Source organism: Panthera pardus, unplaced genomic scaffold (genome assembly GCF_024362965.1).
Source record: "Panthera pardus isolate Hobbes unplaced genomic scaffold, ASM2436296v1 HiC_scaffold_11, whole genome shotgun sequence".
Classification (NCBI taxonomy): domain Eukaryota; kingdom Metazoa; phylum Chordata; class Mammalia; order Carnivora; family Felidae; genus Panthera; species Panthera pardus.
The window spans coordinates 95,266,588-95,293,418 of NW_026526666.1; the positions used below are offsets into that span (position 1 = coordinate 95,266,588).

At 53.1% G+C, this 26,831-nt stretch overlaps 1 protein-coding gene across 1 annotated transcript in view; it reads right to left on the reverse strand.

The window, feature by feature from the left end:
- Positions 1–21,600, reverse strand: part of PLEKHM2 (pleckstrin homology and RUN domain containing M2) — a 35,257-nt gene extending 13,657 nt beyond the window's left edge. The window contains 5 exon segments of the mRNA XM_053898928.1: positions 77–164; positions 700–799; positions 1,350–1,459; positions 1,792–1,898; positions 21,426–21,600. Coding sequence (XP_053754903.1) covers positions 77–164; positions 700–799; positions 1,350–1,459; positions 1,792–1,898; positions 21,426–21,485 — 465 coding nt within the window. The 5' untranslated portion in view covers positions 21,486–21,600.
- Positions 21,601–26,831: the final 5,231 nt, after the last annotated feature.

Here is a 26,831-nt window from a genome sequence, read left to right on the forward strand (position 1 = left end):
CAGAAAAGCAAAATGGTATATGCCCACCCTGCCCACCCCGCTGCCCCCACAGGCAGCAAGAGCCAAGGGGTCTCACCAGATCCAAGTCGAATCGAATGAACTCCAGCCCAGACACCAAGGTCAGGAAGAGAGTCAGGTGATCGTGGCTGCAGACCAGGGCATTCCTGTGAGACACGAGGAGGGACGATGGTTACCAGTTTGGCCGTATCTCCCCGGCAAGCCGGCTGTGTTGAAATTTGACATGTGACGTCCCCAGTCCCTGGAGGGCACCCATCTTGGGGCAGCCTTCACCCGCCCCTTTCCAGCATATTCTCCTACTGGGTGTAGAGCCACACAGCACTTTCCTGCGTGTCTTCGGCTATGGGGCCTGCGACACACGGCTCATCTAGCTCTCTGCAGCTGCTCTATGTGGTTAAGCATTCTAGTAAGGTCCGAGGCCGGGGTGGAGGATCGGGCAGAGGCAGAGCACCACATCGCTACACAGGAGCCCGGGGGGGACGCCCGCCCAGACTCCCGGCAAAGGCATCACAGGCAAGGCGCTGAGGCCTCTTCGGCCACCGTTGACGGGTCCCCAGCGTGCAATGCCAGGCTAGGCCTCTGACGTGGCACGCCATGGTGCCTGCGCGTGACAAGAGTCTTAGGGACAAGGTTCAAGGGGAGCTCCGGGGCCACGTGAGACAGACCGTTCCGGACACTCACTTGACGTAGTATTTGTGCAGCAGACCCAGGTTCTCCTGGAACAGCCGCAGGTAGCTCTCCAGAGAGTTCTCGTTGAGCGCCAGGTACAGCCAGGCCCTGCCTGCAAACAAACGGCAGGAGTAACCGGAAGGAAGGTCTGGCAGGGTGCTGGCTCTTCTGGCCCAGGGCGGGCGGGAAGGAAAGGAAGAGTAGCGGAGGGCACCCCGCACTCAGAGAGCCTCCCGTCGTGTTGCAGGGCCGTAACCCCTGACACGGGCCGGCTCCTGGTCAGACCCTAGCTGGCAGCGGGGCAGGGAGACCTGAGAAAGAGCGCAGGTCACCCGGTCCAGACGGGTTGAGAAGTATGAGCGCCGTGCACCAGCTCTGGCGGCTAACAGCAGCTCAGGGAGAGAAGCGAGGCTCCCCGTTCCGGGCTGGGGCTCCAGAGGAGTCCGGTTGTCCTCAGCACCTCACTGTCCTTCCCCCAGTCCGTGACGCCCCAACTAACTGTCATACGCAGGGCGCCAGCAGCGGAACGCCCCTCTGCCACTGGGCACCACGGGGGAATCGGCCTCCCGGGGCTGACCCTGAGGCCACACCTTCGCCCCCGGCCGCCCACCACGGGGAGGACGGCGGTGGGCCCTCCCCAGCATCCCCCTGGGCCTACTCACTGCGCCCCAGGTTGGTGGCCACGTGCTGCAGCACCTCGATCTGTTTGATGGCCTCTCTCCGGGTGAAATGCACCACAAGCACCCAGTAGCCAGATGAGAGGTCTTGCAGTCTGAGAAAACAGGACAGGAGCTGCCATGACCCAAATGAGCTGGGGGCCGAAAGCAACAGGGTCCCCGCTCCCGGCTCCCAGCTCCCAGCGGGGGCCCAGGGCAACCACCGCGCCTTCACGCAGGGTCTCATTTGCTGCTAATTCTTTCCACAACCATTGACGCCTGCAAGGAGGTGATTTACAGGGGCAATTACAGACAGCCTGCGGCCTGAGGCAAATCTCTTTCTGCCGAGAGAGGGAAGAAATAAAGCGCAGACGAGGCGAAGCACTTCTCTCTGGAGGCTCCCAGGTGCCCTGCGGTCGGTCTTCTCCGGAAAGGACCCCCGGCTCACCCATAGAGCAGGGCGTGGTCCAAGTGCTCGCACAGGCGCTGCAGGACCTTGTCGTGGTTCCGGATGGCCGGCGTCTCGTCCTCGCAGGCGGCAAAGTAGCTCTGCAACTGACGGGTGAACAGAGCGGCCCGGAGTGAGAAACAGATAAAGAGGGGGGCTGTCGCAGAGGGCAAAGGGAACCAGTCCCCGGGCACCTGGCTGGCTCGGCGGGTACAGCGAGCGATGCGTGATCTCGGGGTTGTGGGTTCAAGCCCCACGTTGGGTTTGCGGACCACTTAAAAATAAAATCTTAGAAGAGGGGCGCCTGGGTGGCTCAGTCGGTTGAGCGTCCGACTCTTCATTTCGGCTCAGGTCCTGATCTCAGGGTGTGTGAGCTCGAGCCCTGAGTGGGCTCTGTGCTGATTCTGTGTCTCTCTGCCCCTCCCCGACTCACGCTCTCTCTCTCTCTCTCTCTCTCAAGATAAATATTTTTAAAAAATAACAAAAGAAAAAAACAAGTCCAGTGATGTATCCGTGGTGACCAAGAGACAAGTCTACCTCGAACCGCCTGCACCGGCTGCTTACCCAGCATCCAGAGGGCAAAGGCTGTATCCTCGGGGCCCAGTCCCAAGAGGTCCTCAGCTAGTGCTTTGCACAATGCCAGCTGGATGCCGGGAGGGGTCCACAGCCTGGGAGTAGGTCTCACGTGGCACCAGGCTTCGAGTCAGGGCCACAGCGCCACACCACTCCAGGGACCCTACGTGCAGCCTTATCTATATAAATGCCACCCACTCCCGGAGTTGTGTGGCACGGTGGCCCTTCTCTGGTGGCCTCCTTGCTGGAGGCTGACCTGGGACACAGATTTGCCCGAGGAGACAGACTAGGTTGGATACAGGTCGGGGTATCGTGTCAAGCCCTGCTCCAAGAAGGACACCTGTTTCCGGGCTGGCGGGTGGGGGCAGGCGGGGAGCCGAACGGCAGCAGTAAGCAAAGGCCAACGAAGGGGAGGGAGGCTCTCTCCGCCAAGAAAGCCCCGACCCTTGAACTGGATCCTCTGAAACCACCATGAGGAGGCAAGGAAAGCCCTAGGAGACAGGTCTTTCCACCAACTTTGTTCTAGCCATACTCTGGTCTGCTGTTGCCCTTCTGATGGCCAGATGAGGGGGTGGAGGGTGCAGACACACAAAAAGAACACTCATCTCAGGTTTGGGCTCTTGGCACTGGACAAACGTGTTCTCAAGTGTTTTCTGGACGCAGTGGTAGAGACAGCAGCAGCAGCAGCAAGAGACATCAACCACACCAAGGAGCACGCGCTCTTGGCGAGAGGCCAACCATTCAGCACCCACAACAAAAATAGCCTCTCTTTCCTGTGGCCCAGGGTGAGTCCAGCGGCCCTGCCGGCCCGGGGTAGACCCCAGTCCTGTGGGGCCACCCTCTCTCCTGAGAGACAGGCACCACAGTCCCGGGAGGAAGGTTTCCAGAACCGAAAGGAAAAGGGCGGTGAGCTTGTGCAAGCTGCCCAGTTCCCTCCCAGCAACGGCTGGGGCTTGCCTTGCTCACTTCAGGACAGGGAACCATACCGGAGTCCAGACTTTCCTTTTTCTTTCTTTTTTTCAACACCCGAGCAAATCTGAGATCAGGGAGTCTTTGACAGATGTTAGAGCTGGCAGGATCTTTTGAGATCTAGTGAACTCCCTTATTAAGGAAGCAAAATGAACGTTTGTTCATTTTCTTGATTATAAAAGTAGCCACACTGGGGCGCCTGGGTGGCTTAGTCGGTTGAGCATCCGACTTCGGCTCAGGTCATGATCTTATGGTTCATAAGGTCGAGCCCGGCGTCAGGCTCTGTGCTGTCAGCTCAGATCCCAGAGCTTGCTTCAGATTCTGTCTCCCTCTCTCTCTGCTCCTCCCTTCCTTGTGCTCTCTCCTCTGTCTCAAAAATAAATAAACATTAAAAAAAAAAAAAACCTAAAAAAAGAAAAGTAGCCACACCTACCATAACACTCAAGAGACGTGGAAAAGCTTTAACATTTTTTGTTTATTTTTATCTCTTTATTTATTTTTAATGTTTTATTTATTTTTGAGAGAGAGAGAGACAGAGCGTGAGAGGGGTTGGGGCAGAGAGAGAGGGAGACACAGAATCCGAAGCAGGCTCCAGGCTCCGAGATGTCAGCATAGAGCCCGACACGGCTCTGTGTCAAACTCACCAACCGTGAGATCATGATCTGGGCCGAAGTCGGATGCTTAACCGATTGAGCCACCCAGGCGTCCCTGTTTTGTTTATTTTTAAACAGAGAAGGTGGTTAAAACCAGTGGAGGTTAAGACCCTCACTGTGATTTTCAGCTAAGGGAGGGAGCCAGAGCTGGAACTCAGACTCCCTTTTCAGGTCAAGAGACTTTTGAAACAATTATTCCGAAAACAACACTGGCCCACCATAAAAATTCCGGCAACACGGAGTGTGTATAAAGTATAAAGACCACCTGGGCCCCCGTTCCCCACTGTCAACAGCTTGCGCGTGTGTCCTCCCAGCATGCCGCCTGCATACACAGACTTAAAAATCAAAAGAGCGAAAGAGGGTCATGCTACACTCATTGTTCCGAAACGTGCTTTTTCTCGACAATGTACGAAGCATCTGTTTGCACACCATTCCATACGGAGCGGCTGCGTTTTTCCAGAGCCACCCTGCATTCTGAAAGAGGACGCTGTTAGCTAAATGGCTGCTGTCTCCCGTTCTCTGATGCCACATGTGACGTGCTTCTGTGGATTCCTGGATCCGTGCATGTGAGCACCCGTGGATCTCTGCGTGGCTATTTCCGCGCGGGGTGTGCTCACAGCCGAACTGCAGACCTTTTAAAACGCTGCTCTCACCGTGCGGGGCTAACCCTGGATACAATTAGTCTAATTCTTGCCAGTCCAACTGCTGAAAAACAGTACCTAATTGTTGTTCTGGGGTTTTTTTTGAAGTTTTGTTTTTTTTTTTTAAGCAATCTCTACACCCAACGTGGGGCTGGAATTCACGAGCCCGAGATCAAGAGTCGTGCACTCCTCCGACTGAGCCGGCCTGAGCTGAGATCATGAGGTCATGATCTCAGCCGCCCGGGTACCTGCTTGCTCTAAATTGGATTTCTCCCCACACTAGTGCAGCTGACCACCCTTCCCTATTTCTTCTCCCGTGAGCCGCCTATTTGAACCGCTGCTCAATCTTGTCTGCTTCTCTTTTTCCTGCTGGTCTGTCGCAGCTCTCTGCCGGTGAAGGATTTAGTCCTGTGTGTTGCTTTGAATTATTATTTTTGCCCAGGGTCAAATGACCTTTAAATTTTGCTTATGGTGGGTTTTTTTTAATCCTATTGAGAAACTTTTATGTTTTCCGAGCCAACTCGGTCAATCTTTTTCTTCACGGTCTCCCGTTTTTCCCAGTCTAGTATTACAAAAGTATTTTTATCCTTCTATAGTTTTGGTTTCTTCTTCTTCTTTCTTTTCTTTTCTTTTTATTACTTTTTTTTTTTTTTTTAATGTTTAAACCTTTATACGTGGCATGAGGTAAGAATTGAGCCTTATTACTTTCTGGATGGAAAACTCATTTTCCACATTATTAGTGGTCCCATCCTGATTTGGGCTTTCATATGCCACCTTTCTAGATTATTTTAACTGGGCCATTGCCTGTCCCTGTGCCAGTCTCCGATTTCAGTTTATTTATTTTGAGAGAGAAAGAGAGTAGGGGAGGGACAGAGAGCCAGGGAGAGAGAGAATCCCAAGCAGGCTCCACACTGTCAGTGCAGAGCCCAAAGCAGGGCTTGAACTCACAAACTGAGATCATGACCTGAGCCGAAATCCAGACTCGGACGCTTGACCCGCTCAGCCACTCAGGCGCCCCCAGTCTCTGATTTTTAATTATTTTCACTTTGTCATTTTGATATGGGCAGAACAAATCCACCCCCCCCCCCCCGACTATTCTTTTCCAACACTGTTTTGACTATTCTGGCACATTCTTTTAGATTCAAATTTCAATTCAACTACCTTTGGGGCTTGGAGTAGAATTATACTGAATCTTGGGATTATTTGGGGGGGAGACGGTATCTTTGCGACACTAAGTCTTGCCATCTGGGGCCGTGGAACTTTCCCCCAGTCATGCAGGTCTCCTCTTACATCCTCTGGTAAGTGTCAGAGCTTTGGTTAGGTAAGTCTCGCACATTTACTGCCAAGTGGGTTACACACGTACACATATATAATGAGTTAGGGAACATTCTGCCAACCGCGAAACAACTTCTGCAGAAAGTACAACAGAAAGGGCGTGTGACGCGGCGCTGAAGGGTGGGCGCTCTGGGCAGGAAGCAGGGGTCCAAAGCTTGGCTCTGCTGCTCTGGAGCGGCAAACTGCTCAACCGTCCAAACTCATTTTTTTCTCTGGGTGGCTCAGTGGGTGAAGCGTCCGACTTCGGCTCAGGTCATGATCTCACCGCTCGTGGGTTCGAGCCCCGCCTCAGGCTCTATGCTGACAGCCTGGAGCCTGGAGCCTCCCTCGGATTCTGGGTCTCCCTCTCTCTCTGCTCCTCCCCCGCTCGTGCTCTCTCTCTCTCAAAAATAAACGTTAAAAAAAAATCTTTTTAAACTCTCTTTTTCTCATCTGTAAAATGGGAGAGAGCTGAGCTGTTCAGTATAGCGGCTGCTAGCTCCATGGGACTACATTGAATTAGTTAAAATTAGACACAAGTAACAATTCAGCTCTTCAGTGACACTGGCCACATTTCACACGCTCAATAGCCCGTGCGTGCGGTACGCGCGGTCAGGGGTTACTGACAGTGCAGGTACAGAACATTTGCCTCCTTGCAAAAGTTCCATCGGACGGTGCTAGTTTGGAGGACTGAATGATACAAAGCATGCAAAAGGCTTACCATCCATAGATCCTGGTAAGTAGCAACTGCTCGGTAAACATGAGCCACTCTTATTAAGAGTAATGAACCTGTATTCTTAAACCCGTAACAAACCGCTCAGCTAAACCTAACAGCAGGTACAAATGAGACACAATGAAGCGCTCTGCTCTCAAGAACTACCATTCCGTTCACTGGTTCACCAGCAGGGGGTTCCGAAGCCTACCCTTTAACCCCTCTTTCTGTTCTTGTCTTTTTAATGTCTTATTTACTTTTGAGCGAGAGGGCACAAGGTGGGGAGGGGCAGAGAGAGACGGAGACGGAGGGTCCAAAGAGGGCTCCGCGCCGATAGCCACGAGCCCGACGTGGGGCTCGGACTCACGAACCGCGAGATCGTGACCTGAGCCGAAGTCGGACACTCAACCGACTGAGCCACCCAGGTGTCCCTTAACCACTCTTTTCACAGCATCTTTTACAGCAGGTTAATAAAGATGTCCCGTGATCTCAGGGGACAAGGTGTTCTCGAATCGACGCTGCAGCCCAGCGTGGTTCCTGAGAGGAGCAGGAAGAAAGGGACAGTCTATGAACCAGTGACGGGAGGACTTTAGGAGCTGTGCCCACAGCGTGACCTCATGCTTTGGGAGTTGGTCAGCAAAGCACGACGCGAAGGTAAACAGCGGAGGCGTTCTCCCTTCACCGTGGACAGGTCGCAGCCGGCAGCCACTCACTACGCCGGTAACATCAGCAGGCTCTGAAAGAGCTGGGGAGTGGGAGGGGAGCAAACATCACACGAACGAGGGCGCTAGGGCAACAGAATTTAGGGAATGAGGATACGGAACACAAGTCAGCCTGGAAGCACAGTCACCAGCTGTGCTCCAAACTACTCTTGGGTTCCATACAATACACCTGCTGCTGGGACTGAGGCGGCTCTATTCAGAGCACCGTTTACTGAGCGTGCTTATTACGTGCACTAGGAAGGGGAGGGGTGGATGTCCGGGGGCAGACAACTGGGATGGGAACGTGGGTTCCGCTACTCACTCACTGTGTGACCTTGGGCAAGTGACCTCCCCTCTCTAAAACTCAGTGTCCTCCAGGGCAGATGAACACAAGGGAAGGGAAGCAAAAATCATCTAAAAACAGGGAGGGGGACAAAACAGAAGAGACTCATAAATATGGAGAACAAACTGAGGGTTCCTGGAGGGGTTGTGGGAGGGGGGATGGGCTCAATGGGGAAGGGGCATTAAGGAATCTACTCCTGAAATCACTGTTGCACTATATGCGAACTAATTTGGATGTAAATTGAACAAATAAAATTTTTTTAAAAAAATTAAAAACTCAGTGTCCTCATCTGTGAAACGGACTTAGTAATCCTCCCTATAGGTTGCTGTAGGGGTTTAGATAATATGGACGCTGTCTTTATCAAAGTGACGATGACATACTTTACAAACACTATTTAATTTAGTCATTACAGCGGCTCTATAAAGTAGGTCACAGAGCTAGTAAGTGGCAGAGCCAGACTCTCGATCCAGGTCTTTCCATCTACCCTGGGCTCAAGATCCCTGAATGAATAATGTATATAAAATGTTATGCTCTGATCCAATATGCTGCAGGAGAATGCAAGAAAGAGAAATGCGGTCTCTCTTTTTCAAGCCACAGAACTAAAAAGCCACAGAACTAAAAAGCAATTCTTCTTGGAAGACGAAGCACGGAGAAAAGGCGGGGCAGCATGTTTAAGAAGAAATCTTGCCTATTCTTCTCGCCATCTTTTTGCCCCACACCGGCATCTCCCCAGGAGTGAGGAAGTGTATCATTTGGCTAACCCGCCACCGTTGCCCCGGGTGGAAGTGAGAAAGGGTCGGGTTCGAGATCTATTGTGAAGGCGGTGCCCCAAGGATTTACTGATGGATTAGATACGGGGTATGAGAGAAAGGAAGGTGCCAGGATGATTCTAAGGGTTTTGGTCTGAGCAACTGAATGGTGACGCCGTTTCCAGGTCAGGTGGAACAGTGCTGTGGACATGGTAAGCTCGAAGCACCTATCAGATATCTAGGTGGTGATGTCAAGGAGACAGGTGTATAAATGGGTCTGGAGCTCAGAGAGTGGTATTTCAAGCTGTGGGATGGACGAGGTCACCCTGGGAGTGCAGGAGGACCAGCACCTGAGCACTGAGCCGGGGCCCTCCGATGGGAGACCAGGGGTTCTCGCCCAACCTGCACAACAAAACCACTAGGGGAAGGCAGGTGAATCCTAATGTCCAGGTGCCTTCCCAGATCAATTAAAGCAGAAACTCTGGAGGTGGAGCCCAGGAACCAGTATTTTTAAAACGCTCCCCACGTTATTCTAATGCCCAGCCTGGGCTGAGGGGCACTGCTTTAGACTGAGAAGGTACAGCCGATGAGGCAGGTAGAAAATCTGGACACTGTGCGCTCCAGAAGCCAAGCGAAGAAAGTTTCCAAAAGGAGGGAATGATCCCTTCATCAGGGTCACAGTCCCACAAAAAGGGAGGTGCTGGGAAACCCAGCAAAGGCGATATGAGAGAAGGGATGGGGACAAAAGCCCGAGAGAAGTCGTCCAGGAGAGGTCAAGTTTACTTGGATCCCGTTTCCGGCAAAGGAGGCATTTTTAAAATGACATTGATGAGGCAATTAGAGCTTAAAAACTTCATAGTTATTTGATGATATTATGGAAAAATTATTAAAATTTGTAAGGTGTGATAGTGGTATTAGGTTATGTGAGAAAAGAATCCTTACCTTTGAGCAATGTTTACTGAAAAATTTACGGATGTCTGGATCAGGCAGGGCGCCTGGGTGGCTCAGTAAGTTGAGTGTCTGACTCTTGGCTTTGGCTCAGGTCATGATCTCACCGTTCGTGAGTTCGAGCCCCGTGCCGGGCTTTGCACTGAGAGTGCGGAGCCTGCGTGGGATTCTCTCTCTCTGCCCCTCCTCTGCTCGTCGCGTGCTCTCTCTCAAAGTAAATAAAAATAAACAAAAATAACAGAGGAGTACGCTGTCACAAAATAGCCCATGAGATGATAAGCACTGTCCATGGACTTCAGCATACCATACTGCCTAGTTTGGGTTCGAAGAAAGAGAGAGGGGAAGAGAAAGGAGGAAGGGAGGGAGGAGAGGAGACAATAATACAGAAAACTCCTTTGACCAGTTTTGCCGAAAGAGTGGCAAAGAAATGGAGGTGGAGTAAAGGAGTCGAGTCCTTGAACAGGAAAGACAGGATGGCACCCACCACCCCAGGGGAGGGTGGTGCTGATGGGAAGCCAGACGCAGTGGGCAGGTGTGCTTGAAGGCGGCAGGACGAACCGTTCCCATCAAAGGGAAACATCAAAAATAAGCAAGGTCAGCTGAGAACGAAGAGAGGGACTAAGATTTAAAGTAATTTTTTTAAAGCCACGGTCTCCCTAAAGTCCTTTAAGTCAGGCATGTTCCCAGACCACGCCCTGGATTCCCTGCTTCTGATTCTGGGGGTGTGCGCAGGCCCGGGGAGCGCTGGGCGCAGCCCAGCCACTCTCTCAAAGCCAGGAGGACGGTGCTCCCTGCGGAGCACCCTGGGAAGACCGGCCATCACGAGACCGTGCCAGACCCCGTGGCTGCTGGGAAATGTGGGTGGCACACTCCAGCAGGCCAAGAAATGCCTGACTCGGGGCATTTTAATTCGGGTTAGTCCCACTCTCTGCTCTGCGTGGCAGCCGGCTCTCTTTGTCTCCTCTCTCTCTTACAGACACACAACTGAGAAACCATTTCTAGTTCTGTGGTTGGCACCAAGAAACCCTTCCAGAACTGGTTCCTAATAGGTTAACTCAAAGGTAGCAATGAAAGATTACAAATGACCAAAGGAAAATAAGACGGTTACAGGTGCCTTTCTCTCTCTGTCAGTCCACACCAAGGTGGCCGAGATGCCCCGGAGCAAACAGATGGGAGGTCTGGAATCTAACTGCTACCTACTCACAGGCTGTACGGGGCAGGGCAGCGGGAGGGCTGTGGGAGGGTCCCCATCCCCTATTTACAGAGCTGGATAAGAATCCCTGCCCCAACAAGGGTAGGAGAGTCCACAAGGTGGGACAGACACAGGGCTGTGAACGTGTCTTTGGGAACTGCCTGACCATGCGGGGCTCCCTGCCGGGCCTGCTCCCTCCCTGCTTAGCACACAGAGCACAGGAGAATCTGGTTCCTCTGCTCCCCAGGCAACAGCAGCCGCCCTGTGGGCTCCATGGAGACCAGGTATATTTAGACCACAGAATGTTTAGAATGGCCTCGGCAGTCCAGGAGGTGGAAATCCAAAAGCAGGAAAATCCCACGGAGCGAAGCGTGGACGGATACCTGACTTCAACTCACCTCTTTTATAAATGAAATCCATGATGGCCCTGGTTACATGAGCTCGCCTCAAACTCTGAGCCCCCTGAGCTGCGGGGCCACCTGATCCCTGAGCTGCCTCTCACCTGATGCTGCTTGCGGGTGCGCTTTGGGCGAGGGACGAGTCTTAAGGAAAACGAGAGGGCACTGCCTGCCTTGCCTTTGGAATTCTATTTACAGTGTGACCACTGCCGGGTCAAAGTGGCCCTGTGGCCCTCTCAGACACCGGCTCTTCTTTCCAAGGCAGAAACTCAGAGGAAAGGCCGAGGTCAAGCCATGTGCTACCGTTTATTACCCACCTTTGGTGTTGGGGTGCCCCTAAATCTTGATGCCTGAACTCCCCCGGGAGAGGGACCCCACGAGGGTTCATCCCCAGCAGAGACCACTGGAGAAGAGGTGGTGGGGTTAGAACCACCCAATGCCCCCCCGGGGAGCCCACCGAAACAGTGTCCCACACTGGTCTCCCATGAGCATTTTGCACTGGCTGCAGGCACAGACTCATGGATTTGAAGAGAAGGCTCATCCTGCATTCCCTCAAAAATAAACCAGCAAACATGCAAACAAGGCAGGCAAACTGGAGTCTTGTAAGTCTCAGCAAAACTTCTTAAGAATAATAATGCCCGATCCAAGGAATGGAAGGCCAGGGCCAACAGCTTTTCTGTGCAGAATCTCCACTGGAGTCTAAGACAAGGCTGGTCCTGGCCAGGCTGAAGAATTTTGGAACCCAAGAGTGCAAGCACCCGTAGAAGTCACCTGGTTACACGGCAGAGTTTCCTGGGGGCTTCCATGGTTGGGGGGGGGGGGGCTAGTCCGAGTGAGGCTGTCAGCGAATCAAAGTTTGACTACCATACACGCGGAAGATCAGAAGAATCGTCTCTCAGCCAGAATCCTCATTCTGTCGGCAGGGAGATCGGGGCCCAGGGAGGCGAAGACACTTCCTGCCCACCCCCCAGGCCAGGTGAGCTCAGACACCCCGCCAGTAGCTGTTCCTGGAGCCCCTTCTGCTTCCCTCCCACCTGAGGATAAAGCGACACTCGGGGGTACCTGCCCTAACCATCTGGAAGCGCTCATCCCAATGTCCTACTGAGGGCAAGGCAGTAAGCGGCCCGGGGCCATTCCCAGGGCTCTGCAGAATGGGAGTCAGGGGTCTGGGGACAATGTCAGGAAGGTCTTAAGTGCCTCCCTCCTAGACAACATGAGTGTGTGAACAGAGGCTCTGGCCCGCCGCGTGTCGAACACTCCGCCAACCCCAGGCAACCGCAGTGCTTCTGATTCTCTCTCCTGATTTTAAAATCCCTAACCTGAGATCCCACCCCACCTTAGCCTGAAAAATACTTCATTCCCAATGACCGTCAATTTCAATTAGATTATAGAACCAGAGAACCGGCAAATGGGAAATCGCTGCTACATAAGGAGCCAGAGATCCTGCAGTTCAGAAATGATCAGCCTGATTTCTTGGGGGGCATGAAAGACACTGTCCTTCTGCCAATGCCCCTGCCCAGGAAGAGCTTGTGCCCGGGCTGGGTGCCATCCTAGGACTGACTGGCCCCACACGGAGAGTCACCACGAAGGGTGTGCTGTTTGTTTGCCACGAGCGTGCACTGTCTCTTGAGCAAGATGAGTGAGATCAATGCTTCTTAACCCTTTATTTGCTACTAAATACGCCCAATTATACCGCTTCCTTTCCCACTACCCAAGTCGCTGCTCATTAGCCCCTTTGCTGGAGAGTTGGCGAGCTCTCTGCTTTATTGGCAGCTCATGGAAAGATATGCAGGGGGGAAAAGCTAAAAAAAGCAGGTACTTGAATTATCTGCGGATTCCTTTTTTTTTTTTTTTTTTTTTCTTTTTTACTGCTTTCTTTGGGGTGTTGAAACAGTGATAACAGAAGGCGACTGGCCTTGTTAGGCACAGATCTTTTGGGTAATTTGATGAAATATGGTTTCCAAAAGAAGGTAAATGCTTCTCTTTCCTGGGGAAGGAGTGTCCGAGCCCCCAGGTACTACAATTGTTCTGCCTCTCAACACTGCACCGGGCGCGGGCGCGACTGCTTGTGGCGGGTGGGACTGAGGACTCCTTTCAAAGTAGGGACCGAAATGGAAGGAGTCTCTGCTAAGGGGTCTCTAGGCAAACACCACAGATCCAGAAGCCAACCAATGACCAGAAAGATCGCACGGCACACACTTTGACCACTGGGATGGAGGCGGGACCTGTGTTCTCAGTGCTCCAGGGTCAGGTCAGGGTCGTCAGGGCACTGACGTGTGGCACACTGGCAGGAAGAAGGGAGTTTCTCAAAGCCTCCGTTCAGTTAGTCTTTCAAAGCCTGGGAGCGCCCCCTGGTCCTGCATTCATCTTTCACTTCCCCTTTCCTCTGCTGTACCTGCAACACGACCTCACGCAAGCGTCCCTCACCCGACAACCATTTTGTTGCTACGGAAAATGGCACCAAGTCACCGTCGAAACCAAAACACGAGGTTTTGAGGACACTGGGGGGACCCGTGCCTCCATCCCATGGTCCGTGCAATACAGTCAGAGACGAGGAGCTGGAAACGTCAATACAGGGTTAAGAGGGATGACAGCAACTCCATGGACGACAAATCTGTAATGGCTATTAAAGGGCAGCCATTGTGATTTGTTGACTGGCTGTCTTCTCTTCTACAGTGGCAGCCCCAGGGAGCAGGGGCTTGGTGGGTTCTCGTCGCTGCTGGATCCTAATGACTGGAAGAGCACCCAGCACGTCACGGTCACTCAGCAATTATTTGTTCAACGGACACGTGCTCTTAAGGAGGACTGAGAGGGTGCCTTGATCATCTGTTATAGTTTCAAGACGGACATCTTGGGGATGGAAAAGGCCCAGAGAAACGAAAAGAGCACCAGCCAGAAACGTGGTTCGAACCCAGCTCTGCTCTTTATGAGCCTCACAAGCCTGGCAAGTTCCTTCTCTACACCTCATCTCCCACAGGTATGAGCTAGGGCCCGTGGCCTATCCTGCAAGTTTGTCGTGAGCCTGACCGAGGAAATGCGTGTAACCGGCAGGTGCTGAAGAAACTCAATGGAGGGACTCCTCTGGTATCATTACCCCGCTGCCTCCTGTACACTTGGGCATTTCGTGCCTCGGCAGTCTGTGACACCCAAAATAAAGAACCTGGGGGGAAAGCGTGTACAGAGGTTGACTACTTACTTAAGTTTGGAGATTTTTGTGGATTTCAAGTCTACGTTAGTCCCTTTCTCGTTCTCATAGGTTACCAGGTTTCTCAGAATCTCTGAGTCCCAACTCTTTAAGACAGCGAATCATGGGAGAGAAGTGTTTCTAGGAAACTAATGCTTCCTTCCTTATGTATTTCTTTTTTTTTTTTTAACATTTATTTTTGAGAGAAAGAGACAGAGCATGAGGGGGAGAGGGACAGAGAGAGAGGGAGACACAGAATCCGAAGCAGGCTCCAGGCTCTGAGCTGTCAGCACAGAGCCCGACGCGGGGCTCGAACTCACAGACCGTGAGGTCATGACCTGAGCTGAAGTCAGACGCTCAACCGACTGAGCCACCCAGGCGCCCCACCTTATGTATTTCTATAATGCTCGTAAAGCATTCAAGAAAAGGGGGGAAAGATACATTACAAACACATAAAATAGGGAAGAATGGGTACGTGGCAGGGCCAGCTGCTCTGCTAGCAAGACAGAGCGGGCATCCTCGGGACCCCGGATAACCACAATAACCAACAGACCAACGACATGAGCTTTCAGACAGGGGACTGAGCTCCAGACAAAGGGACTCTCCCACAAATGGTCCTTGTCCTCCTGCCTCCAGGGGAAGTTCTAGGATGTTCACACCTTAAGCGAGCAGCAATAAGGAGGACAGGGCTGGAAAGGAAGGTTCCCCCAAACCAACCGGCCCCGCTGCCTCGTTCAGACTCCCACGGAGGGGAGCCAGGGGCCCGGACACGGTTGCTCTACACTGCTAGGTACTTCCAGGTCCCAACCTCAGACACCCGCCTCGTGGTTTCTCGGCAAGCCCCCTCCCCACCCCCGGGAGAAGAGCCCCATTGCTCTCCTTGGACCTAAGAGCACCTCCAGCTTCAGTGGCATCATCCTCCTGCCATGGTGGTGAATCCTGATGCTCGAGTTGAGCACCAAAGACTCGAGGGGGGGATCGACCCACCCCAGAGCCCCACGGTACCGACAAGTGGCAGCCTTTTTCCTGCGGCATCCATGCTCCAAATACTGCCCCTCGCCTTCCACGTTCAAACCTGTCTTGGCCGCTCCACGTTGGTTTTCAGACCAAACATTTTTGCTGGCTAGCAGCAGATTTTCAGTTTTGCTGGCAATTTCTCGTCACCCTGGGCTCCAGCTGGACGAGCTCCGAGGGGGCCCCGCAGGGGTCACCACCCCTCCAGCTGAACTCCAGAGTGTTAGCCGCACCACAGAGTGAAAACACAGCCACTGCTGTAGCCCCCAACTCAACAGGGGGCCGGCTGCTGCCACATGGCCACCTGGCTTCTGTCCAACCCCGGGTGCAGGTGAGTTTCTGCCCGGCCTCCAATCATCCAACGGGGCTTTCAGTCTGGATGGGCCTCACGCTAGAGCCAAGAGCCAAAAGCCACGGAGAAAGAGAGGGCCCGGGGTGTTCTTTGATGGGATGGAGAGATCCACAATGTCACAAGACTTCAAACAGAAACCTAATGCTAGAGACGCATTTTGTAGAAGGAAAACCATATCTTAAAACTGAAAAGAAAAAAAAAAAAAAACAATTAAAAGAAAGCGGGGGGGGGCGCCTGGGTGGCTCAGTCAGTTGGGTGTCCCGCTTCGGCTCAGGTCATGATCTCGGGGTTGGTGGGCTTGAGCCCCACATCTGGCTCTCTGCTGTCAATGCAGGGCCTGCTTTGGATCCTGTTTCCCTCTCTCTCTGCTCCTCCCCCATTTGTTCTCTTTCTCTCTCTCTCTCAAAAATAAACAAACAAACAAACAAACAAACAAACAAACAAACTGAATGGGCAAGCGGGCGCCTGGCTGGCTCAGTCAAAAGACCATGCAACTCTTGATCTTGGGGTGGTGAGTTCGAGCCCTGTGTTGGGTGTAGAGATTACTCGAATAAAAAAAAATAAAAAACACTGGATGGGCAGGGCTCAGAAAAGGCCGTCACAGCATCTAGTGCTGGGTCTGGGTGGGGTCACTCAAAGGGTCAGGTGCATGCTTCTGTGGTTCCTGCTTGGGGGCCTGCGGGTCCCTCCCTGGATAGCCTCCGTCCTGGGAGAGAGGAAAGGAGCCCAGAACAGCTACTGCCAACATCAGGACACATGCAGGGGAAGAGGCAGGAGAAGTAGCCCGACCCCGAGCACTTCAGTTTATAAAATGTGTGTCTGGATACTATTTCATTTAGATCTCTGCCCCAGCGACTCAGGTCACTGGGGATTTTCAGAACGCTTCAGATTTTTAAACTCTTAAGAGTTTTTCCATGAAGCCTGAGAGAACAAAACTATCGATTGAAACCCAATGGTCAATATACCTCCCACATGTATCTAAATACAAGGACCTCTCTAGAAATCAGCTGCCCTAGCTAATTTTTAACGTGCTGGCACATCCAACCCATTTGGAGGGTGGGGAAACTGGGGAGAAAAAGCCCACCACCCTCGCCAGCCTTTCAGCTGCACCCAGGCTAGGCCCCGGGCTGGGAGACCCCTGCTCGCGGTGCCTGGCCAGAAACACAACCTCACTCGGGACCTAAACTGGAGGGACAGCGTGTGTGCCCAAACTGAGGCGGGTGGGAGACCTATGTTGTCCCAGGTGAGGGAAAGTTGGGATGACCCAGGAGTGTTCATTCCCTGGAAGGTTACTTTATTAAAGTCCATTTATTCACCCTGTTTAAGGAAAGTAGAGTTGAGGCTGAGGAGACAGAGAACGGGGGCCTCTTACTTTTTATTTTACATATTTCTGAGCTCTTTGTGTGTTTTAAAAGTTTATTTAGTTTGAGAGAGAGAGAGTGCGAGCAGGGGAAGCGCAGAGAGAGCGAGAGAATCCCAAGCAGGCTCTGTGCTCTCAGTGCAGGGCCCCACATGGGGCTCGATCCCACGAACCGTAAGATCATGACCTGAGCTGAAATCCTGATGCTTAACCAACTGAGCCAACCAGGGACCCCTCTTTTTGTGCTTTTTAAAAACAACCGTTCATTTTCTTAGAATGCTCTCTCATTCTCTTACCCTAGTCAGTGTCCCTTATTGGATGCGACATCACCTCCTTAGGTCAGTCTTCTCCGGTCACCTCCTCTATGGCAAATTCCACTGCCAATTCTGTATCCTGCCCAATGCCTTCAGACCGCTAATCACGACCTGGAATCCTCTTTGCAATGGTTTGTCTATTGAATCGCCAACTTGCCTCTCTCCCAGAAGTATCCACTCCATGGATCTTATCTGCCTTGCTCCCTGCTACCCTCCTAGGGCCTGGGACCTTGGGGACTTCTGGGGGACACCCACTAAATATTTTTGAAAAACCAAATACATGGACACATGTTGGGATCTACGAATGTCCATACTCATTCCACGGGCCTGGTGTAACACACAGAAACACAGTTATAATCGAGATTTGATTAACTGTAGGACCGGTCCCACCGATTTCTCCAAAAGCGACCCCTAGCCTACCCTGAGGAAGGCTTTCTACGTGCGTGCGCACGCACGCAGCCCGCTTTGGCAAATAAAGGCGTATCGAGCTACTCTCATATACGGACGGATTGTCTGTGGTTGCTTTTGAGCTACAAGGGCAGCGCTGAGTAGTTGCAACAAAGACCACGTGGGCTGAACATATTGACTACCTGGCATTTTATGAAAAAGTTTGACACACCTCGGGCTGGAAGACACAGAGAAGGGTAGCCCGAGACTCTGACTGCAAATCCCACGGGAGCGAACTGCAGCGTTCCCATAGACACCTGCTAGTGGCAATGGTAGCTAATATTTTAGGTAGGCCTTGTCATGAGCCACGTATTGTGCTCAGTGATTGAAGCGTATTATCTCCTGTGATTCAATTCTCATGACAACGCTCTGGGGGAGTCCTGACTGCTGAGGCTCCTGGAGGGCTGGGGTCAAGGAGGTCAGTGCCAAAGCCAGCACTCAAACCCAGACCAACCAACGCACAGACTGTCGGGGGACAGAGGCTGCTTCTTCCGCTGCACATGTACGCATCGGACACTCAGGCTTCTCAAAAACAAAACAAAACTCTCATGGAAACCACTGCCTGCCCTCCCCTGGAGTAGATGCTATCTAGTAGAACCACATGCCAATTCAAAATGCCAACTCTGTCTTTGACGCGGACATCTCTCCATTAACGAATCAGCAACCGCAGGCTTTATTATCTGCACCGGGGATGTTTCTGCCTTCTCTCCCTTTCCAGAACATGTGGAGCTTGCTTTTCATTGTTACTATTTTCCTTTAACTGCGCCGTTAAACTCGGGAATTCTCTCTAACCCCCAGAAACCCTGCCTTCATATCAAAACACAGGTTCCCCCGGATCCAGGCGGGATAACAGCTCTGTCACTGTCAGTATGACAGTGCATATTCTTGACCACGAAACCTAGGTGTCAGAAGAACTGAACTCGACAACACTGCTTGGGGACAGTGGCTACACCTGGAGGTGTAGCTTCTGGGAGGGGAACGGGGGGGGGGGGGCGGGGGCTTCTGGATGATGGTTATGTTCTGTTTCTCGATCTAGGTGTTGGATATGTGGATATGTTCATGTTGTGAGAACTCATTCAGCTGCACCCTTAGGAGTGTAAGTATATGCTATTTTCTGTAGGTATGCTCTATTTCGATAAAAAGTCCTACAGTGCCCTCTGCAAACATAGTAATACACAACGGATCTTTTTTGCGGAAATACACATCTCATTTGCTTCATGCAACATCCTTATAAAAAGATCAGCAAGCCCATTTTGCGGGACCTTTGGGAGGTGCTGAGGTCATGAGCCCTCACGCAGGGGATTAATGCCCTAATAACAGAGACCCAGCTCCCTTCGGCTTCCCCCATGTGGGGACACAGGATGAAGTGAGCACCCCGCAATCGGAAGGGGGCCCTCACCAGAACGCAGCCACGTTTTCAGGTTTCCAGCATCCGGAACTGTGACAAAGAAATTTCTGTTGTTTATAAGCCACCCAGTCTATGGTAATTTGCTATAGCAGCCCAAACAGGCTAAGACAGCTTCCTAAGACTGGCTTGAGCGCCCTGCTAACCACTCTGCAGATATGCTCTCATTCTATAGATATTCTCTTCACAACAACCCTGACTTTATCCCTGCTTTTTTTTTTTTTTTTAATTTTTTTTTTCAACGTTTTTTATTTATTTTTGGGACAGAGAGAGACAGAGCATGAACGGGGGAGGGGCAGAGAGAGAGGGAGACACAGAATCGGAAACAGGCTCCAGGCTCCGAGCCATCAGCCCAGAGCCCGACACGGGGCTCGAACTCACGGACCGCGAGATCGTGACCTGGCTGAAGTCGGACGCTTAACCGACTGAGCCACCCAGGCGCCCCTATCCCTGCTTTATAGATGAGAAAAATGAGGCATGGAGAGGTCAAGGAACGTACCTAAGATTAGACGGTTACTCATAGGCAGGCCAGGGGTTCAACCCAGACAGCCCCAGTCCAGAACCCACGTTCTTGACTGTGATGCTGGTCATGCCTTTGGTTGTGATGCACCCAAGGATGGCTTTCCAGTTTCTAGTGTGGGTCTTCCATCTTCGGGCATGCGTCACGGCTCAATAAAACGCGCTTGTCCAACGCGTACAGGAGCAAGAATCTCAAGTGCACCCACCTCCTTCATGGACGGCAGCCGGATTTACAGAGTGAATCTCCATGCCACACAAATGACAGGGTCCATGCCGGCCCCCTTTCTACCCAGGACTTCCCCATGCATTTGTTGGAAATCCGAGACCGAGTGCTTGGCCCACCAGAAGCCACAGAGGCCCAGATTAGGTTAGAAACCCCAAAGGTCGGGGCGCCGGGTGGCCCAGTTGGTTAAGTGTCCGGCTTCTGCTCAGGTCACGATCTCGCGGTCCGTGAGTTCGAGCCCCGTGTCGGGCTCTGTGCTGACAGCTCGGAGCCTGGAGCCTGCTTTGGATTCTGTATCACCCTCTCTCTCTGACCCTCCCCCGTTCATGCTCTGTCTCTCAAATAAATAAACATTAAAAAAAATTTTCTTTTCAAAAAAAAAAAGGAAACCCCAAAGGTCTTCCTTTGTCTTCCGTGAGGAAAGATCTATTGCTTTTTAATAAAGTATTTGCTTACCCCGCACTCTTTGAGTAAGCGAAAACTATGCCCCGACTGCATTAGCAAGGCTCGGGCAAAGTAAATATAACTTCTGTTGGATGTCTGCAATGTTCCTTTCAGTGAGAGCACTTTGAATCGACTTTTCTTTTAAGCCACATCGATCTCTATGAAAGGTAAAATTGCTTACCTATGTTACTTTTGAGGAATTTAAGTGTCCTGTATGGGGCGGGGGGAGCTATTTAAATACAATCGTTGATTTCATCAATTGTCTTCATTTTGGTTTGTTGAACTAAAATAATCTGATGAACGAACCTTTCCTCCCCCCCCAACCCCCCAAATCATTCCTAGTTTCCGAGACTATCAGGTGAGCCAGGAACTCAAATTAGGGGGGAAAATATCCAACCACCTTCTTCAAATGACTGTCAATTCAGGTTTGGTGTTAAGAGGACAGGACCCTGCTGACTTCCTCACACAGGCAGTGACATACGCTTCATAAGAAGTATTTTTTCCTACGGGCAGCCTGGGCAACGATGTCTACCGCACGGAGCCCCCACGCAGCAGGGTGCCCGTGCGTGCCACCAAGTTCCGCAGGTCACCCTCCAACCCGCAATCCCCTGGCACTTGGGGTCCTCGGGCCCAACCCTGAAACGAGCCTCTTCGCACTGCCATCCTTGAGCAAGACGAGGCAAGGAACTTCCCAGGACCGGAGGCAACGTCGCCCAGAACCCAGAACCGGGAGGAGCAGAGGCTGCTTATGCCCGGCCGCCGCGCCCCGAGGTGCCAGCCCCGGGAGGCCCCGCAGACCTGCGCTGCGGGGCGGCGGGGGGGGGCGGGGGGGAGGAGGGGGACCGGCGTGTCGCGGCCCCGCGGAGTGACGCAGGGCCCCCTCGGCCGGTGGCAGCTCTGGGGGATGCTGACCTCAACTTTGTTCTTTAAAAATAGCTGGGAGGCCGCGGCGCTCACGTGAGCGGCCCCCGCTTCCCCCGGCACCCGCCCGGGGCTCCCGGCGGCTCCCGGGGTCGCACAGGGGGCAGGGCGGTGTCCCTGAGCCCCCGGGGACAGGACGGACCCCCCCCCCCCCGGGCCCCGCGGAGGGGGGAGGGGAGCAGGGGGCGCCGGGTGGGGTCGGGGCGTGGGGCGTGGGGCTGGGGGTGGCGGCGGGGGGGTCGGCCGGGCCGCGCTCACCTTCTTCACCGACAGCGAGATGTTCTCCAGGATCCGGTCCTTCACCTCCCGCGGCTCCATGGCGCCGCCGCCACCGCCGCCGCCGCCGCCGCCCCGCCGCCGCCGCTTCCCGCGCCGGGGGCCCGGGGCCGCCGCCAACCGCTGCCGCCGGCCGTGCGGGGGCTCCGTCGTGCCGGCCGCGGGGCCCGGCGCCCGCCGCCCGGCCCTCGCCTCGCCCGGCCCCTCGCTCCGCCGCGGCCAGGCGGCTCCGGAGCGCGGCCGGCGGGGAAGAGGCCGCGGGCTGTGCGCGGCGGCGGCGGCGGCGGCGGCAGCGGCGGCGGCGGCAGGAACTGATGTCAGGCGGGGCGGCGCCAAGGCCGGCGGTCGGGCCGGGGCGCCCGCGCCCGGAGACCCGCCGGACCCCGCGTCGCCATCCCCGGGCCCGCAGCCCCTCCGGCCGGGGTCGCCCGGGACCCCCGCAGACCCCGGGCCCCCGCGCCCCAGCCCTTGTCGGCTCACAGCCCCTCGGGCCAGGGTCCGCGGGAGCCCCTTAACCCCGGGGACCCCCGGGTCCCCGCAGACCTTGGGCCCCCCGCCCTGCCCTTGCCGGCCCACGGACCCAGGTCTCCCGGCCCTCCCCAGCGACCCCGAGCCCCTCCACCCCCTCCGGCCGGGGCCCGCGGAGCCCCCCACAGACCTCGGGGATCCGGACAAGCCGCCCCCGCCGGCCAGCGACATCCCTCAGCCCACAGACCCTCCCTTTCCTCGGCCCAGAGGCCCCTGCCATGCCCGGGGTCGTGAGACCCGCCCCCCCGCACCCCAGAGACCCAGGGCCCCTGGCTTCCGGCAGCCTGGAGACCCGGGCACCCCCCACCTCGACCTACCCAGAGACCCTCACCCTCTGGCCCTCCCTGGCTGCCCTGGCCCTCACCCGCCCCTGGAAGCCAGTCCGTCTCCTCAGTTCCCCACCCTCACGCCCAGTCCTAAACTTTAAGGCCATTTCAGGTCCCGGGTGCTCCTCCCCACCAACAAAACACACCCTCCGCACTTCCCCTTCTGTCCCAACACCCACTCTGATTCTTACCCACAGCCCATTGATTGCTACCCGTGCCCCAGCTCTCCTTCGGTGGGGCCGCATACCCTGGGGGCCCCAGCTGCCTCAGCCCTGAAACCCACCCTAACAATTCCCCGCATCCCCCCAATTCCCCATCTCTTAAAGTCACCCACACTTAGAGCTCTCAGTCTCCTACCTGGCTCACTTAGCTCATTTGGTCTCCAAATGAACATACCCTGATGCATCCATGAGTCCCGCCTTTTCATTCTTTTCTTTTCTTTTTTTTAAAGTCAATATATTGGGGCGCCTGGTTGACGTTCCACTCTTGATTTCCGCTCGGGTCACGATCCCAGGCTCGTGGATCAGGCCCGCTGTCCGGTTCCATGCTGAGCTTGCAGCCTGCTTGGGATTGTCTGTCTTCCTCTCCCTCTGCCCCTCTTCCCTGCTTGTGCTCGCTCGCTCTCTCTCTTTCTCTCAAACAAAAAAAGTCAATCTGTATCCTTTTTTGTCTCACTTTATGAAACTGAGATATAATTGACAAATAACATTAGTTTCAGGTGTACAACATAATGATTTGATATTTGTATATTGTGGAATGATCAGCACCCTCTTTATTTGAAGAAACCCCAATTCTCAACTTCAGCTCCCTATATTTTCCCTCTTTGTCCGGGCATACCTTTCTCAGCCTCCCAAACCTGGTCTCCCCAGCACAGATGCAAAACACCGATTCTACAGCTTATCCTAAATGGACCCCTCTCCATACACAACCAAAAGTTCCCTCTCCGTCCCTCAGTTTCCCCAGGAGAGATCCAAGATGGTGGTAGTTATGTTTTTGTTGTTGCCTTCTTGTTTTTTGTTTTAATATTTCATTCTTTTTCAATTTTCTTAACGTTTTTATTTATTTTTGAGAGACAGAGAGAGACAGAGAACGAGCAGGGGAGGGACAGAGAGAGAGAGAGAGAGAGACAGAATCTGAAGCAGGCTCCAGGGTCTACCCTATCAGCACAGAACCCGACACGGGCCTCGAGCTCACGAACTATGAGATCATGACCCGAGCCATAGCCAGTCACCTAACCGGCTGAGCCACCCAGGCACCCCTTTAATGTTTTATTTTTAAGTCCTCTCTACTCCCAACGTGGTGCTTGAACTTACAGCCCCAAGACCAACAGTCTCATGGTCCACCAACCTAGCCAGCCAGGAGCCCATTGATTTGTTTTTCTGTCACTGAATAAGGGGACAAAATTACATGTCAAGAAAATGAAAGAGAACTACTTGAGAAACTGCATTCTATTACCACTTCAGGATCTAGGTCAAGAGTTCTTGAGACTAATGATGATGATGACGATGAGTAATGAGTACTGACTACGTGCCATGCGCTGAACTAACTGCTTTACCTACATTCGTCTCCTGTATTCTCACACAACAACCCCCGCACAGATGATGGGACCCGTTCGCATCCTGAGTCAAAGTGCCCTTTACATTTCTTCGTACTGTTCCAGCAGGTGATCCCGCAGGGGCTCGGTCTACCCCTTTAGGAAAAGAAGTCAGTCTCTCAGCTGAAGGCATTTCTTATCAGCGCTGAGCTCAGAAAAACAGGCGAGAACAGTCTCCGTGGAGCTGGGCTCAGACAGAATGTCAGGCGGAGAAGACGTTACAGTTGCTGGGCAGGTAGAGAAAAGGCTGAGAACAGAGGACTCAGTACGTTGAATGAAGAAAGAAATAGTCACGTGTCCAAATGTGTTGGCGGCGAGCAGGAGGGAAACTGCTTGAATGACCAGGCTAATAACCTTGGTGAGCTCCCTTCCCACCGCAGTCAGCTAGGGTGCCAACAGGCCCCGACCTGTCAGATCCAACTCTGGCTCATGAGAATACACTGAGCCCAAAGTGGAACCAGTTAACTTTGTGATTCTCCCCTGCCGTTAAATAATAAGACGTCTTCTGGGCGGCATCTTCTGCTGGACGCTACCTCCCTATAAATGGCTACTCGCAGCTTGGGCATGTGATGGCTTCCATGGATGTTTTTATTGCTTGGCTATATACCTGTGATGGCCATTTCTGCCATGTCCTTTACATCTCCATACATTGGGGGATGGTCACATTCAACTGCTGACAACATTCGTTAGAAACTTACCGAAGGTCTGCATGGGTAAGCGGGTGGGAGAGGAGAGGCACATTTCAGTCTTACAAGACTTCTTGCAGGAACAGGAAGGGGCCGAGGGCGTGTTCACGTGCAGATAATTGCCCCAGGCCCAGAACTCGAATATGGAATTCGCCCTTGCCTGTCAAAAACAAGGCAACTCAGGGGCGCCCTGGGTGGCTCAGTCGGTTAAGCGTCTGACTTTGGCTCAGGCCATGATCTCACGGTTCGTGGGTTCGAGCCCCGCATCGGGCTCTGGGCTGACAGCTCGGAGCCTGGAGCCTGTTTCGGATCCTGTGTCTCCCTCTCTCTCTGCCCCTCCCCCACTTGCACTCTGTCTCTCTCTGTCTCAAAAATAAATAAACATTAAAAAAAAAAAAAAAACCCAACAAGACAACTCAGGGGGCACCTGGCTTGCTCAAAAGGTACAGCATGTGACTCTTGATCATGTGACTCTTGATCTTGAGGTTGTGAGTTCGAGCCCCCTGTTGGGTGTAGAGATTATCTAAAGAAAACAAAAGCGGGAGCACCTGGGTGGCTCAGTTGGTTAAGCATCTGACTTCAGCTCAGGTGATGATCTTGTGGTTCGTGAGTTCGAGCCCCAGCTCAGGCTCTCTGCTGTCAGCACGGAGCCCATTTTGGATCCTCTGTCTCCCTCTCTCTCTCTGCCCCTCCCCTACCCCTCACTCTCTCTCTAAAAAAGAAATAAACATTAAAAAAAAAAAAACAACTCAGAAAAAAAAATTAAATACCCCAGGATGCCTATCAATCTTGTTATAGGGAGTCATTGAAGCTCCTTCATTTATTGCACAAGACTGCTGATCATGTGGAAAGTGCATGAGACTCTGAGGCATGAGGAGTTGAGACGCTCAGTTGACTCATGCTAAGGCCTCGGGCAAATCACTCTGTCTTAGTTTCCAAATCAGTGTCACAGGAAAGATGACTTTCTTCTTCTTCTTCTTCTTTTAAATATCGTCCTGACCTCCCGACTGCACAATCCATCGGGCGAGGGATGAAGTGGGGAAAGAAGGCACATCATAGAAAGTCCACGGACCTGGCCACCGGCTCGTCTTTACTCTTCTTTCCAAAGATGTGCGCTGCCTCAGAGAGGAAAAAGATAGCAGAAAAGTCTAGCAGCTTTATCCTGCCACATCCTTAAAAGGTCATTGGACTAGATCATTTACAAAAGGTTTTTTTTAACGTTTATTTATTTTTGAGAGACAGAGAGCGTGAGAGGGGTTGGGGCAGAGAGAGAGAGAGGGACACAGAATCCGAAGCAGGCTCCAGGCTCTGAGCTGTCAGCACAGAGCCCGACGCGGGGCTCGAACTCACGGACCACACCACGAGATCATTACCCAAGCTGAAGTCAGAAGCTTAACCAACAGAGCCACCCAGGTGCCCCATTGGACTGGCTCATTTAAAACAAACAAACAGGGACACGTGGGTGGCTCAGTTAGTTAAGGGTCTAACTTTGATTTCAGCTCAGGTCACGATCTCACAGTTCATGCCCTGGAACCCCGCCTCAGGCTCTGTGCTGACGACACGGAGCCCGCTAGGTATTCTGTCTCCCTCTCTCTCTGCCCCTCCCCTGCTTGCTCTATCGGAGGGGCAGAGAGAGAGGGAAAGAGAGAATTCCAAGCAGGCTCCAAGCTGTCAGTGCAGAGCCTGAAGTGGGACTCAGTTTCACAAACCATGAAATCAATGACCCGAGCCAAAATAAAGAGTTGGATGCTCACCCCCAGGTGCCCCTAAAGACTTCATTTTTAAGTCATTTCCACATCCCATGTGGGGCTCAAGTTCACAACCCTAAGATCAAGAGTTGCAGGTTCCACCGACTGAGCCAGCCAGGTGTGCCCAGGTGATTTTATTTGAAAATGTTGAGCATCCAGGGGACCTGGCTGGCTCAGTTGCGAGAGCGTGTGACTCTTCATTTGGAGGCTGTGCGTTCGAGCTCCATGTTGGGTGTGGAGATTGCTAAAAATAATAACAATCTATTTTCTTAAAATGTCGAGGGGCACCTGGGTGGCCCAGTCGGTTGAGCGACCAACTCTCAATTTCGGCTCAGGTCATGGTCCCAGGGGCGTGGGCTTGAACCCTGTGTCGGACTCTATGCTGAGCAGGGAGCCTGCCTGAGATTCTCTCGCTCCTTCTGCCCTACTCCCCTACTTACCCTCTCTCTCTAAAATACATTTTTTTTAATTAAAAAATTTTAAAAAATGTTGAACATCCAGTTCCT